This window comes from Orycteropus afer, unplaced genomic scaffold (genome assembly GCF_000298275.1).
Source record: "Orycteropus afer afer isolate SDZICR_OR568_19922 unplaced genomic scaffold, OryAfe1.0 scaffold00638, whole genome shotgun sequence".
Lineage (NCBI taxonomy): Eukaryota > Metazoa > Chordata > Mammalia > Tubulidentata > Orycteropodidae > Orycteropus > Orycteropus afer.
In genome coordinates this window covers 343,686-359,163 of record NW_006922225.1, presented here as the reverse complement: position 1 = coordinate 359,163, position 15,478 = coordinate 343,686, and the positions used below count along the sequence as shown (strand labels likewise).

Here is a 15,478-nt window from a genome sequence, read left to right as displayed (position 1 = left end):
AAGATCATTTGCCCAGGGAGCTACAGCTTCTTCCATGAACGTTGAATGGGCACTTAGTATTATGAACCAGGACATTTGTGAAATGCGTTGCCATTGGCAAAGAGGACCAGCCCTTTGTAGTGGGAAGTTCAAGTGAAACCCTGTTGTTCTGAGGGAGGAAAATCATGCCTGAGACACCCGAGTCCGTCCCCAGGCTCTTAGGGAAATGCAGAAAGCCCTCCCGGCCGGTGTTGTCTTCCGTGTACTGTCAACATGGTGCATTGGCAATAGTGTGTCTGCGGATGCACCACCTGCCCCCGTACATCCCAGGATGATGCCCGGGATGGGTAGCAGCTTGAGGTCAGTAATCTCTGCAGTCCTTTGTAAGCCTGCTATCCTGCCATGTCATTGGAGACCTGAGGTTGTGAGGATGTTCCAGCTGTGGAGTAACAACCTGCTGTTGAAGGCAGCGAACACTCCTTGGTGTGTGGAGGGTGAGCAGACTCTCAAGAGTACTTTAGAGCACATGTGCTCAGCAAGTGTGGCACCATGTAGATACTGGTTGCTCCTGAGTGACCACACAGCTGCAAAGGGGGGGGGGTGCATGCATGTGGGCAGAAACCAAAAGACACGAGAGAAGATTTTGGAGGAAAAGTCAGCACTGCATGAGTGGAGATTTATCTCTGTGCAGGATGGGCCAGCCACAGGAAGAGATTGCCAGGATTCTGAAAAGGGTGGTTTGGATCAGCAAGGAAGTAAGCCATATGCCTAGTCAAGCTGCAAAGACTCTGCACTGAGTTACCCCCAAAAGTTGTGGTATGCACACGGCAAGACGAAGCAGAGTCTCCCTGGAGCTCAGCTCGGCGGAGATGCTTTCTCGCCTGTTTCTGTAACCGTGTCTCTCTGTATATACAGTCCACGTGTATGACGAGTTTGCTGCTTTGAGAGGAAGGTTGAGTATGGAGGCAGTCTTACTACGGGGGACAGGGTGACAGGGAGAGGCCTTGTTCCATATGTTCATCTCAGTATGAAGGTCAGCCTGGTGTGGAGACCACATTGGGGAGAAAGAACACAAAGGAGTCAAGAGTGTAGAGGGTGACTAGAAATGGAGGAAGACTGTACTGGGGAACAAGGACATGAAGGAGATGAGTAGGAGGCAAACAGAAAGAGGGCCAGACCACATTGGGGAGTGTCTTAGTTCTCTAATGCTGCTGTAACAGAAATACCACAAATGAATGGCTTTAACAAACAATATATTTTGTAACAGTTTAGAAGGCTATTTGGTCAGCTCTGACTCGTAGTGACCTATGTATAACAACAAAACACTGCCTTGTCCTGCGCCATCCTCACAATGGTTTTGTTTGACCACCTCATCGCACCCACTGTGTCAATCCATCTCAATGATGATCTTCCTCTTTTTCATTGACCCCGTACTTTACCAAGCATAATACCCTTTTCTAGAGACAGTCCCTCCTGATAACATGTCCAAAGTATGTGAGATGAAGTCTCACAGTCTTTTCTTCTAAGGAGCATTCTGGCTGTACTTATTCCGAGACAGATTTGTTCATTCTTCTGGCTAGTTCTAGGGGAAGGCTTTCTTTGGGTGTCAGCTCTGGAGTAAGGTCCTTATCACTTCAGCTTCTAATTTCATGGATATCTCTGGGTGTTTTACCCCATTTCTCCTGTGCTCACTTGTTTAATCTCTTTTACATCTCAAAAGACATTGACTCAAGATACACCCTACACTAATCCTACTTCATCAACATAACAAAGACAATCCATTCCCAAAAGAGATTATAACCATAGGCATAGAGGTTGGTATTTACAACATGTATTTCAATCCATAACTTTCCACCTTTTGACTCTTGAAAATTCATGTCCTTGCCAGATGCAAAACATTCACCCTATCATATTATCTCAAAAGTCTTATATCAATTTCAAGTCCAAAATCTCATCTGAATCACCTAAATTAAATATGGGTGAGGCTTTAGGCATATTCCAACCTGGTGCAAAATTTTTCTTCATCTGTGAACCTGTGAAATCTAGACTACAAGTTATCTGTTTCCAAAGTACATTGGTGGAACAGACACAAGGTAGACATTTTCATTACAAATGGGAGAAATTGGAGGGAAAGAAGGCATAATAGGCACCAAGTTCAAAAACAAACAAACAGAATAACAAACTACATTAGCTCTCAAGGCTTGAAAATAATCCTCTTCTCTGAGACAATCTCAGTAATAGTCCCACCCTCCAGACTCTGGGTGTAGGCCACGCCTTCTGGATTCTTGGTGGAGGGCCCTAGGCTCTGGACTTCAGCTCCACATTCCAGGCTCTCTGGGATGGTGACTCTGCTCCCTCAGCATTAGGCAGCCCCATTCTCTAGTCCATCTGAGTGGTGACCCCACCCCGCAGCCCCAACAGGCCTGTTATTTTCCCCCTTGGGCCATGGGAGTCCTGCCCTCCCAGATTTGAGTGGTTGCCCTATCCTAGTAGCACTTGTGAATGGCAGCCCCACACACTAGAACTGTGCTGGCAAAGATCCACCTCTTAGAGACGTAGAAGGCTGTGGCCCCACATTTTGAGATCCAGGAGACCCTGGCCCCACCCTTTGAAACCAGGAAGGCCCTGCTTCTCACGCTCCTTCCAGTAGTTCTGCTGATCTCTGAACTGCTCCAGGATGGTTCTTTTCCTTTGGCCTGTTTCCTGTGTGTAAATTCCAAGAAGCAGACAGCATTCTTTCCTTTTCTTTCTCTATCCCCTCACCCTGATGGCTTTTCTGCTGTGATAGTGAGTTAGATCCTTCAGTCAGGTTTAATCTCTTTAACACAAGATTGTGTGGACATGTTCTTGGTGAACATTCTAGGACATGTCCTTAGTTTGTACAACAGGATTTTCCCATCTTTAAGTTCTGTTTTTACTTTGCACGGTTTATTTTTAAGTCCATAGCTTTCCTCTTGCGTTTTACTATAAGCAGCAAGAAGAAACCATGTGGCTTCTTTGAGATCTTGCTTTGAAATCTCATCATCCACATATCCAAGTTTATCATTTACAAGTTCTGCCTTCCACCAAACATTTGAACATAATTCAGGCAGGTCCTTTGCTACTGCATTGTCCAATCATGTGTTCATCATTTTCTTTTAAAAACTTACCAGAAGCACATTTAAAGTCCACATTTCTAGTGCATTCTGTTGCTGGCACCATATATAGTCTCTACAACAATAGAGATTTTCTCCTCACTTCCTTCTCAGCTTTCACTAGAATTGCCTTTGATGTCCACAATTCTATCGACAGTCTCTTCAAGGCAATCTAGGCTTTTCCTATTAAAAAACCAAAAGCCAAACCCATGCCATCAAGTCAATTCAGACTCAGCAACCCCATAGGACAGAGTAGAACTTTTCCAGAGGGTTTCCAAGGCTGTCAATCTTTACAGAAGCACACTGCCTCATCTTTCTCCTGCAGAGAGGCTGGTGGATTCAAACTGCTGGCCTTTTGGTTAGCAGCTGAGTACCTGAACCACTGCACCACCAGAGCCCTTATTATTAACATCCTAGAGGTTAGGATTTACAACATGCATCGAGTCACAAAGTGAAGGATAATTGTATAACCCTGGAATCATGCTTTTGCCAAACACACATATTTTGGAAGACACAATTCAACTCGTAACAGGGATCAAGGACATCATGCAGACAAGAGGGTGGAGGTGGTTAGAAATGGAGGAGCTGTGTGAACATGGAGAAGTGGAGGTGGTTGGCAGGTGCATCCTCCTGGGTCTACTTCCTCAGGTGCTTTCCTCCCCACCTCCACTGCCTCCCAGTCTTTGCCTAGAGATTGCCTGGGTGCAGAGTGCTGAACTCCGGATTGCCTGGGAGTTGGAGACGCGGGCCAGTGATTTTCTCCATCTCCTTTGAGTGTGTCTCTTTCTCTTTGGGGAAGGACTGTGTGCACAAGTACATTCTTCTCAGCCAGACCATCTCAGTTATCTGGACTAGATCTGCCCTGTTGCCTCAGGGCTGGGAGAAGCATCACTATAACTCAATACCCCTCTTCCTCCAGTTGCCATCGAATGACTCTGCTTCGTGGCCACCCCATGTGTGTCAGAGAACTGTGCCTCCTGGGGTTTTCAGTGGCTGCGACCTTTCAGAAGTAGATGGCCAGGCCTTTCTTGTGGAGCTCCCTCTGAGCTTTCGGTTAGCAGCCCAGTGTGTGAATCATTTGCAGCCCCCAGGGACTCCTAAGGGCCCCTGTGTCCTTCTTTTTCTCCCCTACTCTTTCCTCCTGCCTTCATTTTTATCCTTTTGCCTTTTCCTTAAGTGAAGATCACTTTGCATTAAATAGAGACTCTAGACTTTTCAATATTCTTTTTGGGGTTGGGGTAGGATGTTCAGAATGCTGAGTAAGGGGCTTGAGTGATGGACATACCAACAAAAGATGTCACCATTGGAGCCTCAGTCCTGAAGTTGTGAGGCACCCATGTGCCTCGGTTCTAAGGTTGTGGGGCACCCGTGTGCCTCGATCCTGAGGTCCTGGGGCACCCATGTGCCTTGGACCTGAGGTTGTGGGACATTCTTGTGCCTTTGACTCAGTAGCAAATCAATTCAGATGAGATTGGGGCTCTCAGACTTATCACCATGATTTGAAAGTCTCTGCTTTGAAGATACATCACATTTTTTAAATAACAGGAAGTTCTCCTTTTTCTACTTTTTGTTACTAGAAAGTCACAGAAAAGTGAAAGTTCCTGAGTACAGTGTCTTGAATTGATTTGTGTTACGGTCGCCTTCTGAGTTAACTTGTGGAGCTTTTTCTTAGACAGGTGGATCCTGTCTTACCGTAAATGTGGAAGTGCAGGACTCTCAGTCACTGCAGAAACTCCTCCATGGATCACATGGGATCCAGAGAAGCTGCTGGGCCCGTGATCCTGAAGATTCCTTGCGGCTCTGAGGTCAGCCCGCAGCACCGTCTCAGGACAGTCGAGACAGAAGGACGCTCGTCCTTCTGTTTCCACGAGGCTGCACCGGCTGCAGTACTGGTTCTCTTAGGTTTCCACGTGAGTGTGAGGTTCAGCGTCAGCCAGCTAGGCTGCTTGAGTTTTAGTCTTAGCTCTGGAATTAACTACCTTCGACAAAGCTCAGCTTTCTACATCGGCCTCTTGCTGGAAGAAGCCAACAAAAGGCTGCATTGCAGTGGCGTTGATTCCGACTCATGGCGACTCCAGAGGTACGGAGTTGGACTGCCCCACAGGATTTTCTCGGCTGTCATCTTTACAGAAGCAGAATGCTAGTCTTCCCTCTTTGGTGTCGCTGGGTGAGTTCAAACTGCCAGCCTTTAGGTTAGCAGCTAAGGGCCATGGTGTTTTGTTTTAGAAACCTCGGGAGCTGGTAAAATACTGGTTCCCAGGGGACACCCAGCTCCCCTAAGCCAGCATGAGCCATAGGCCTGCCTGTGGCCTCTGTGAACGTTTTGAGTGAGTCTCGCTCAGCCAGGCCTGAGGACACGGCTTCTGTACGTGGGTCCATTTGCTTGAATGTGGAATGTCCGGGTGGACCCTGGGAGGGCGCTGATCCGTGCTTGCCAGGTTTTCCTTCTGTCTCGGTCCTGAAGGGCACAGGACATTGAAGGAGTGACTGGAAGGGGAATGACTGTCCAGATGACAAGCACCAGGGAGGGGGTGGTGCAGGCCAGCAGGGACAGTGGGTAGGCCTGGGGATGGGGTGGGGGCATTTCAAACCATGGACCCCATCACCTCTCCTTGCAATAGACTTGCATTCCCATCATGTTTCCTCATAAGTGCTGACCAACCGAAAGCGCCATACTGCTTACTCAGTTGATCTCCATCACTATATGACTTTGCTCAGGGATCCTCACCAACTCACTGTGGGACAGGCACAGCAGGTGGAGGCAGGGGGAGATGAGGGAGGCAGGTGGCTGGCAGGTAAGCAAAACATCTCCAGTGAGCTTTCTGGGTGCCCGACACAGAGCTGAAAATGGCCACAAGGCTTCTGAGGCCCTAGAACATGTGGGTTCTGACACTGCGATTCTGTGTCTCCAGCAAGGCACTGCAGGATGCTGATGTTGAGATCCTTTGGACCCTTGAACGGTGTCTTAGTTTCTTGTTGTTGTCTTTAGGTGCTGGCGAGTCAGTTCCAACTCATAGTGATGCTATTTTTGCAGAAGGAAACACTGCCCCCAGTCCTACACCAGCCTCACAGTCATTGCCGTTTGAGCCCATTGTTGCAGCTCCTGTGTCAATGCATCTCGTTGAAGGTCTTCTTCTTTTTCACTGACCCTCAGCTTTACCAAGCCTGATGTCCTTCTCCAGGACTGCTGCCTCCTATACCATGTCCAAAGGATGGGAGAAGTCCCACCATTCTTGGTTCTGTGGAGCATTCTGGCTGTACTTCTTCCAAGACAGATTGGTTTGTTCTTCTGGCGTCTGGGACATATTTCATGTTCTTTCTCGGAGCTGCTGTAACAGAAATACCACAAGTGGGTGGTTTTGAAGAACAGAAGCTTGCTGCCTTGCAGTTAAGGAGACAAGAAGTCCAGATCCAGGGGGCTGGCTCTCGGGGAAGCTCTGTCTGCTCTGGGGGCAGATCCTCATCTGGCTTCTAGGCATTCTTCGGAGCTCTCGCCCCGTTTGTGTGTGCTTGCTTCCGTGTCTGATCAGACCCTTTAATCTCAAAAGGGATTGGCTGTAGACACACCCTGCCCTACACCAACATAGCCTCATATAACAAGAAATCCCTATTCCCAAAGGAGATGACATCTCCATGGATGCTGTTGTTGGGTGACCTTGAGTAGATTTCAGCTCGTGGTGACCCCGTGTGACAGCACAGAACTGCCCCATGGGGTTTTCTAGGCTGTCATCTTTATAGGGGCAGATCCCCAGGTCCTTCTCCCGCAGAGTCAGGGGTGGATTCAAACACCTGATCTTTCAGTTAGCACCCAACTGCTTAACCATTATACCACCAGGGCTCCTTATCCACATGGATAAGACTTAGCATTCCAACACATATCTTGGGGCACACAATTCAGCCTATAACAAACGGCAAGGAATGTTACCGTTTATTCCTCATGAAGACCCTTGTCAGCAGATACAGTCATCACCACCATTTTGAAGATGCTAAGCCAGAGGGCAAACAAAGTTACATTGTTTGGCAAGGGCACCCCGCTGGCCAGGTGGGGCCTGGAGCAGGCCTGCCGTACCACAGGTCTGCATCTGTCTCCTTCCGGAGCGAGGTCCCGGATCACAGCCTTCTCCCTCCTTAGGACCTGCTCCGCTGCCTTTAGCCAGCTACACGCCCTGCTCCCTGTCCCAGCGAGGGAGCACTAGCATCTGAGTAAGCAGGTTCTTGTGATTGCCAAGCAGCTCAGCCAGTGGTGACCTGGAGGTCTGCTCCCGTAAAGATGATGGCCGAGGAAAGCCTACGGGGCAGCCCTGCTCTGTCACCAGGGGCCGCTAAGAGTTGGAATCAACTCGACAGTGCACAACCACGGGGTCTGTGTGATGGTCTTGGAGAGCCGCCAAAAAAGGGCTCTTGGTAGGCTGGCACAGGGGAGAGTAGCCCAGTGACAGGGTGGGGTGCAGGCCCTCTAGAGCAGTGGAGGTCGAGCTGAGACAAAGGCTTGGGGTTTCTGAGCACCTGTGTCACTTGCTGGTGACCTGGGCCAAGGGAACTACTACCTGTAAAGGAATCTGCTAGATAGACAAAGAGCTGGTATGGGCAAGTCCCAGCAGGAAGGTTGGTGATCATACTGTCCCATGATTGTCCATTAGTTGGGATTTCACCATCTGGTCAGTGCCCCAGGCTCTTGGAATCTCTGGAAAAGTACTTACTGCAACTCTCCTTCTGACCACTAGGAGTGCTCTGACCTTCATAGTGCTCCCAGCCATCTGGCAGACAGCTCCTTCCCTTCTTAGGTGAGCCCAGAAAAGGTTGGTATTTTCCCAAAATACCCAACCAACATACTGAGTTTTAAAAAGAGTTAGAAAATGTTGTACAGACACATATATAGCATAGAAGCAGTTATTTCATTTCTATGCTTAAATGTTATTTTGTTTTTAAAGTGGATATATTTATAGTTTATCCTACTCCTTGCTGAGGAGCCCTGGTGGTACAAGGCTTAAGCACTTGGCCACTAAGCAAAAGGTTGGTGTTTCAAACCAACCCAGTGGCTCTTCAGGAGAAAAGCCTTGACAGTCTGCTTCCATAAAGATTACAGCCAAGAAAACCCTCTGGGGAAGTTCTGCTCTGTCCCATGGGATGGCTGTGAATCAGAGTCGACTCATGGCCCAGCAACGGGGCTCCTTACTCCCTGACTCTAACGAGGAGGTGAGTGGTTTACAGTGGGAGACAGATGCGCTGGAAGGTGAAGATAAGGAAAAAGAGCAGGTCCGCGGAGGGGAGACAGGGATGCAGAGATAGTGGTTCCAGCTGCAGACAAGACAAAACAGCAACAGAAAGAACTCAGTTTTCTTGGAAGCAAAGCAAAAAAGACATTTTTCTGTTATATGATAAAGCTTACCAGTTTCTCAAGAGAGATGACTATCACGGAAGCACACAGATTGTTAATTTTTTTTTTTTAAAGTAACCAGTCTAGTCATGGGCTGTTAAGGTTGGCTAGGCACATTGAAGCCAGCTCCTGGCCCGGTCTCTCCTGAAGCGTTCCCACTGTCCCTTGATAAGTCTGGTCCTACTCAAACCTGCCGCCACTTCAACCCCTTCCTGTTGGCTCAGCCTTCTCGCTTTGATGCTCTGGAGTGGGTTCTGAGCTCCACAGACACACACAGACCACTCTGTACAACACGTTCACACACAGAAAAGGTGGTTTGCCAGGAGATAGCTCCAGTCACCAGTATGAGGAACCTGCACTGAACCTTGGACACGTGGACTCGTGGAATTGGCCACAGCAGCAAATAGCATGGGGGTGAGGGTGGGGGTGTGGCAAGCAGGGCTTTTTTTCCTCTTTGCTAGCCCTGGGCCACTTTAGACCTTGTCGATGTTTCCCAGGGCTGTCTAACAAAATACCACAAACTGGGAGGCTTGTAGAAACAGAAATCTATTGTCTCATGGTCTGGAGGCCAGAAGTTCGAGTTTAGGGTGTTGACCGTGTTGATTCCTTTACACTGCTCTGCGAGAAGAGCTGTGCCATGCCTCTCACCCCGCTTCTGGTGACAGCTGCCAATCACTCCAATCTCTGCCTCCATCTTCCCTCTGGGTCTCTTCCCCTCTTTTATAAAGACACCACTGTGGTTGGATTAGGACCCACTCTCCTCCAGTGTGGCCTCATGTTAACTGATAACATCTTCAAAGACCCTGTTTCCAAACAAGGTCCCATTCACTGGTCCAAGGATAGAACATGAACAGATCTTTTGGGAGCCACTTGAACTCATAACAGAATCCTTCCCCAAAAGGCTTCGGCTCTCCACCCATCAGAAAGTACATCTCGTCCTGAATTTCCCCCTCAGGAAGCCTATGTGACCTTCCAGGATAACATCAGACTGGTAGGGGAGCTGGTGACCGTCTTTGGGGCCGTGACCATCTTGCTTGTGGAGGTGAGGCATCGGCGGGGTTCAGGTGAGGCTGTCTGCTCAGAAAGCCAGCCTAATCTCCAGTCTTTGGGGAGCTTAAAGCCAGTTTCTTCGTGTCTCCCTGGCCTCTCCTCAGATCCCGGACATCTTCAGGGTTGGGGCCACTCGCTATTTTGGGCAGACCATCCTTGGGGGGCCGTTCCATGTCATCATGTGAGTGTCCCCTTCTCGCAGCCCTCCCTTCCCTTGAGAGTCCCTCCAGGTCTCCAATTCTTGCTGTCTGGGACCTAGACCTCAGCTGATCCTGACCTCAGGGGATTTCTCTCAAGTGGGTGTGAATGTGGGGTGGTATGTAGTTTCAGAGTAAGGACTAAGCTGGAATTTTCAGGTATGTCTCAGTACCCTTTTGCTGCTGGTTCCAGGATAACTCAACCCTTCTCTCCTCCTACCCCCAGCATCACCTACGCCTGCCTGGTGCTGGTCACCATGGTCATGCGGCTCACCAGTGTCAATGGAGAGGTGGTGCCCATGTCCTTTGCCCTGGTGCTGGGCTGGTGCAGTGTCATGTTCTTTGCCCGCGGATTCCAGATGCTGGGCCCCTTCACCATCATGATCCAGAAGGTCTGTGTCTCCTCCAAGCATCCCCTGTTGTCAGCCACAGGACCTGCTACTGGAGGGATGAGTGTGGGAGCAAAAAAAGAAATTCTGCTCGGGGTGGACTTGGTACAACTTTGGGGCCTCCTGGTCTGTGGCTCAGGGACAGATGGAGAAGGAATCGTTCCCGCTCTCTCCCCTTGTCTGTCTCCATTAGATGATCTTTGGAGACCTGATGAGGTTCTGCTGGCTCATGGCTGTGGTCATCTTGGGCTTCGCCTCAGGTGAGAGCTGCGTTCTTTCCTCCACTGACCATCAGATCCAGTTCTCCAGAGAGCCCAAGCTCTCTCTTTCTTTCAGTTCTCCTTTGCACTTCCAAAAAGTGAGTCAGGACGCGAGGTTTGATCTGGCTGCAACATCTGTCACCCCATTGATGGCTGGGTTGATTCGGCTGATCTGGCTGGCTCGGTGGGTGTCCTCTTCCTCCCTCATTGCCCCGTGTGCGTCCCTCCTGAAGCTACACGCTCGGTTGAAGAGGACGAATTTCTCTGATAGAGGAAGATTGTCCCTTGGTCAAGGGTATACCAGTAGCTGCCCTCCCCTGCTAGACCCTCCAAACAAGCTCTCAAGGTCCAAGAAGTGAGTCAAAAAGTACACCCATCTCCAGAGGATCTGGGCTATGCAAGTTGGCTTAGAGGGAGCCCATGTGTTCTGACTCTCTGGGCCAATTATATTTGCATTAAGTTAATGCCCAGCAACCACTGTTTGGTAGTGAGTTTGGTTTCTGGTGTTTTTTTTTTTTTTTTTTTAAGGTCTTTAAAGGAGAGGGAAAGAATGGGCTTTGGAAAGAGAGAGGGACATTTCAGAGAAAAGGCTGGTCAATGGTGGACCTTTGAGAACTACGTAGGCAAACAGAGTACAGTGTTTAACTTCCTACATTTACAATTCAGAAGAAACATAAAGCATTCAATAAAACACAGTGTTCTTTTTTTTCCATCTGTGAGCATTTGAAGTTGAGATAAAGGAAAGAATTAGAAAAAGAAAGTACAGAAACAGAGTTCAAAGAGTGGGGAGGAAAACGGAAAAAGAAGAGTTGTGAAGAGAGAGACAGAGGAACAGAGACAAGCAGACTCAGTCAAGGTGACGGAGGAGAAGGAAAAAGGAGCAGGGAACAAAAGACAGCTGAGAAGGAGCCAGAGAGAAGGGAACGAGGAGGAGTGCGTTCTTAGGGAGACGTGGAGTGCAGAAGGGCCCAGGGAGGGAGACAGGAAGGCCCACGACTCTCACCCAGCCCCCAGTTTCTCCAGCTGATCATAAAATGAGGGGATTGTACTAGATGATCTTTGAAGACTGCCCAACTCTAATAGAACATAACTGGGTACAAGGAGCACTGTTCCTGCTGTTCCCACAAAACAATACAGAGCATGAGAGAAACACAAACACGATCTGAGGTAGGAAACAGAGCTGGGGCAGCCCAGTCTGTCCGGAGTGTCCCACTTTTCCTGAGTCCTCATGCCCCCTCTCTCCCCACCCCCACTCCATCTGCATCCACACGTACACAGATTACACGATGAGCACTTTGCTGTAGATGCCCTGATTTCTCTCTTTTTGGCCCTACATTTGCTTTTTCTCCAATAAATAAGCAGGATTTTGTCACAGACTCTGTGTCTGCTCTGGGGACCAGGTCACCTTTTTCTTGCCTCAGCTCCCTATTGAAAGAGGAGTCTTAAAGTTTCCAATGCTGCCATAAGAGTCCACGATGCCACTCTGCTCCCCGCAGCACAGGGGTGGTTTCCTTCGATGGGCATCTCAGGGTGAGGGGTGGTCATCCAGGTGCTCTTCGTTCAGTCAGCTCTTTAACATTGTTGGAGATTCTGTGCATTCTTGTAACAGCTTGCCTTTTAAATACATGGTTTCCTAAAACGTGAAAACCAATCAGATAACTTACTTAATTGATCTCTTTTTGCTCAATGGCTGATTATCACTATGACCCAAATGATGACCTTAGGGGACATCTCAGGATTGGCCAGTTCCAGAGGTAAAATGCAACCTCCATGCACACACTCACACATCTGCCCTTTTGGGTAAGTGTGTGTGCAGATGTGTGAGTACATGGAGGTGTGTGTATGGGAGGAAGGATGGATACTGAGCAGCCATGCTTATCCTGTCACTCTGTTTCCCCATCTCCTGGGCGAGGCAGCATTCTACATCATCTTCCAGACAGAGGACCCAAACAACCTGGGGCATTTCTACGACTACCCCATGTCTTTGTTCAGCACCTTCGAGCTCTTCCTCACCGTTATTGATGGGCCTGCCAACTATGACGTGGACCTGCCCTTCATGTTCAGTGTGGTCTACTGTGCCTTCACCGTCATTGCGACGCTGCTCATGCTTAACCTGTTCATCGCCATGATGGGTGACACCCACTGGCGGGTGGCCCACGAGAGGGATGAGCTCTGGAGAGCCCAGGTGAGTTTTTAAGTACCAATGCAAGTAAAGTAGAAGATCAGTGGAAATAAGGGAAACCCTCACGAGATGGACTGACGCAATAGCTGTAATAACAGACTCAGACACAACCTAAGATCGTGAAGACGGTGCAGGACCAGACATCGTTTTGTGCTGTTGCCCGTAAGGTCACCAGGAATTAGTGTTGAGTCAATGGCAGCTAACAACAACAGCAACAGTCCTGCTGAGGGGCAGGGAATGGAGAGAAAAAACAAAACGGGATCTGGGCTGGTAGACCAGTGAAAGGAGAACCGCGGGATAACCAAGGGAGTTACCACTTCAACAGAGATTGATGGAAACCTGAGTCACCTGAGCATCAATGCAAGGGGTAGAAAGAAGATACAAGGATAGGACAGGGGTTTTGACTTCAAGAGAGAAGGACACAGACCCAGGAGTCACCCTGAATTCCAATGGGAGCCACTAACTCTCTTGACCTTATATATTCTAGTTCTTATTTTGAATCTGATTTTCTATTTGCTCCTATAAATCTCCCTGAACTTCTTTTATTTTGGTCTCATCAGAGATTAAGAAAAGCATTGAATTGGAAGTGACCTTAGTGGTCCTTCTAGTTGAAGGTCCTATCTAACATAATAATTGTTTATTGGCCAGAGAGTCTTCCAATCAATATCCACTTGAATAGTGAGTAGGAACATATTACCTTATGGATATGGATAGGGGGTAGGGAGAGATGAGTTTTTTCATATGTTGTAGGTTTTTGTTATTACAAAGGCCTATGATGAGTTGAGCTGAACTCTTTCTTCCTGCAATCCCACCCTTCAACCCCAATCTTCTCTAGAATGACAACAGAACATACTCTTCTATATGGACACCTTCACATGCTTGCACACAGCCATCATGTGTGCCCCAGACTTTCCATCCATTTACAAAGAATTATTCTGTGTTGTGTTGGGGAGTGTCTAGGAGCTGGGGACACAGGGTGAACCCAGAAGACGCAGTCTGTGCTCCCCTCAAGCTAGCTGTCGAGTTGGAAGGACAGACAAACAACCTACAGACAGCTGCATGGTGACAGTAGTGAAAACCTCCAGAGAACCACCAGGTGCTACGGGAGTCACAACAGGAAAATCTGGCCAGAAATGTCTTGAGCAAGTGGCGTTTAAGATGAGGCCATAAAGATGGGGAGGAATCAGCCAGTTAGGGGTGGAACGTGAGGTTTGTGTCCCTCAGAACTTTTGGCTGCAGGGCCAGAAAACTAACCTCAAATAGACTTTTACTGCAAGTACGAGGATGTGTTCATCTTCATAATAGATGTCTAGAAGATTAAACTGGCTTCAGGCAGGTCTGGATGGAGTCCAGGTGTCCGTTGCACACATGAGAGCAGTGTCTCTGTTCTGCTGTACTCTGTGTAGGCTCTTCCATCATGATGGTGAGATAGTTAGTAGATGTCTCAGACTCCCTAGGGAAGGAGAAACACAGCATTACACAGTCCCGGGGCCCCATTTGTGCTGTGTTCTGTGTGCTTCTTGACACTGTGCAACACTGCAGCCTTTAAAAGAGTGTCACTTCACCAGCAAGCCCAGTTCCATCTTTGGGAACAAGTTTGGGTCTCCAGCCCATCCTTAAATCTAAGGCTACAGCCAAGGGCTGGATAGTGACGGATGTGGTAGAAATGGTGGTGGTGGTGGTTGTGGAAGTGATAGGTAGTGGTTGTAGCAGTGACAGTGGGGGTGGGGTGTGGTAGAGATGATGATGGTGGTGGTGGTCATGGCAGTAGTGGTGGTGGAGGTGATGGTGACAATGGTGGTGTTGGTGGTGGTGGAGGTGGTAGTGGTGGTGATAGAGGTGGTAGTGGTGGTGACGTGGATTTTGGAGGTAGTACCAAAAGTAGGTGGGGTCTGACTGATGGGGCAAGAAGGGGATTTATAGGAGCAAACATCCAAGGAAAGGGAATAGAATGATTGCGAGTCCTGAGGTAGGAGGAAACTGAGAGGAGGCCAGTGTGGAGTGCTGAGAAAGACGGGGAGTGGAAGGTATGAGGCAGGAGAATTGGGTCATGTGAGGACTGCTAGCTCCTTCAACCATGAGGCCTTCTTTGCCCCAACGCTTCCTGATGAGACCCTCCATTCATGCACTAATAGATCACGCTCTTTTCAAATGTAGGATGATCCTAGTATGAGTGGAGCAATGTGCTACAAAGAGAGGTCATGCTAGTCTACTATCAATACCACCTAAAGATCAGTGGTTCAAACCCACCAGCCACTCTGCAGAAGGAAGATTGGGCAATCTACTTCCGTAGAGATGCCGCCTCGCAAACCCAAGGAGGGGTGGCTATGAGTCTGATTGACTCGACGGCCAGGAGTTTGGTTTTGATTTTTTATCAGGCAACATGAAAGTAGGGCCTTCCATTTGTTTTCCTTGAATTCCATGTTACTGGTTTGAGACCAGCATTCTAATCTGGTGAGGTCATTTTATATTGCTTCGGTCTTCATCCCTCCCAGATTTGAGGCACAGGCATATCTGATAAACATGTCTTCTATGTTTCAAAGGACAGCACACGTGATGTGTCATTAGACATTTTCCTCCCAGAGTCATTAATTGGCCTTCTTCCTTCTTAGGATGTGGTGTTTGATTTGCTGCACAGTCCTTGAACAGTAGCAACATCACTTTATACCCAATATCATAAAGAGTATATTTAATCATCTTATTTAAATCAAGATAGTTAGTCTTTGGCTTTCCTATGAAAAAGAAATGAGAGTAGCTCAGAGTGACTCATTTTTCTTGAATCTGAACAGAAAGGTAAAATACCCTCTCTCCTTTCCCAATGAGGGATGTGTAGAACACTTAGTAGCTGACCCAGACTATGGGGTAGAGGATAGACTGGTGTGGGGACAGACTATGGGGTGGGGACAGACT

General features: G+C 48.4%; 1 protein-coding gene across 1 annotated transcript in view; it reads left to right on the top strand.

Annotated features, from left to right (window-relative positions):
* LOC103210685 (transient receptor potential cation channel subfamily V member 5-like) overlaps nt 1–15,478 on the top strand; it is a 24,664-nt gene that overhangs the window by 7,459 nt on the left and 1,727 nt on the right. Inside the window, exons 6-11 of the mRNA XM_042783076.1 lie at nt 2,598–2,659; nt 9,450–9,532; nt 9,645–9,721; nt 9,964–10,129; nt 10,320–10,386; nt 12,303–12,571. Coding sequence (XP_042639010.1) covers nt 2,598–2,659; nt 9,450–9,532; nt 9,645–9,721; nt 9,964–10,129; nt 10,320–10,386; nt 12,303–12,571 — 724 coding nt within the window. The remainder of the gene's footprint in view (nt 1–2,597; nt 2,660–9,449; nt 9,533–9,644; nt 9,722–9,963; nt 10,130–10,319; nt 10,387–12,302; nt 12,572–15,478) is intronic.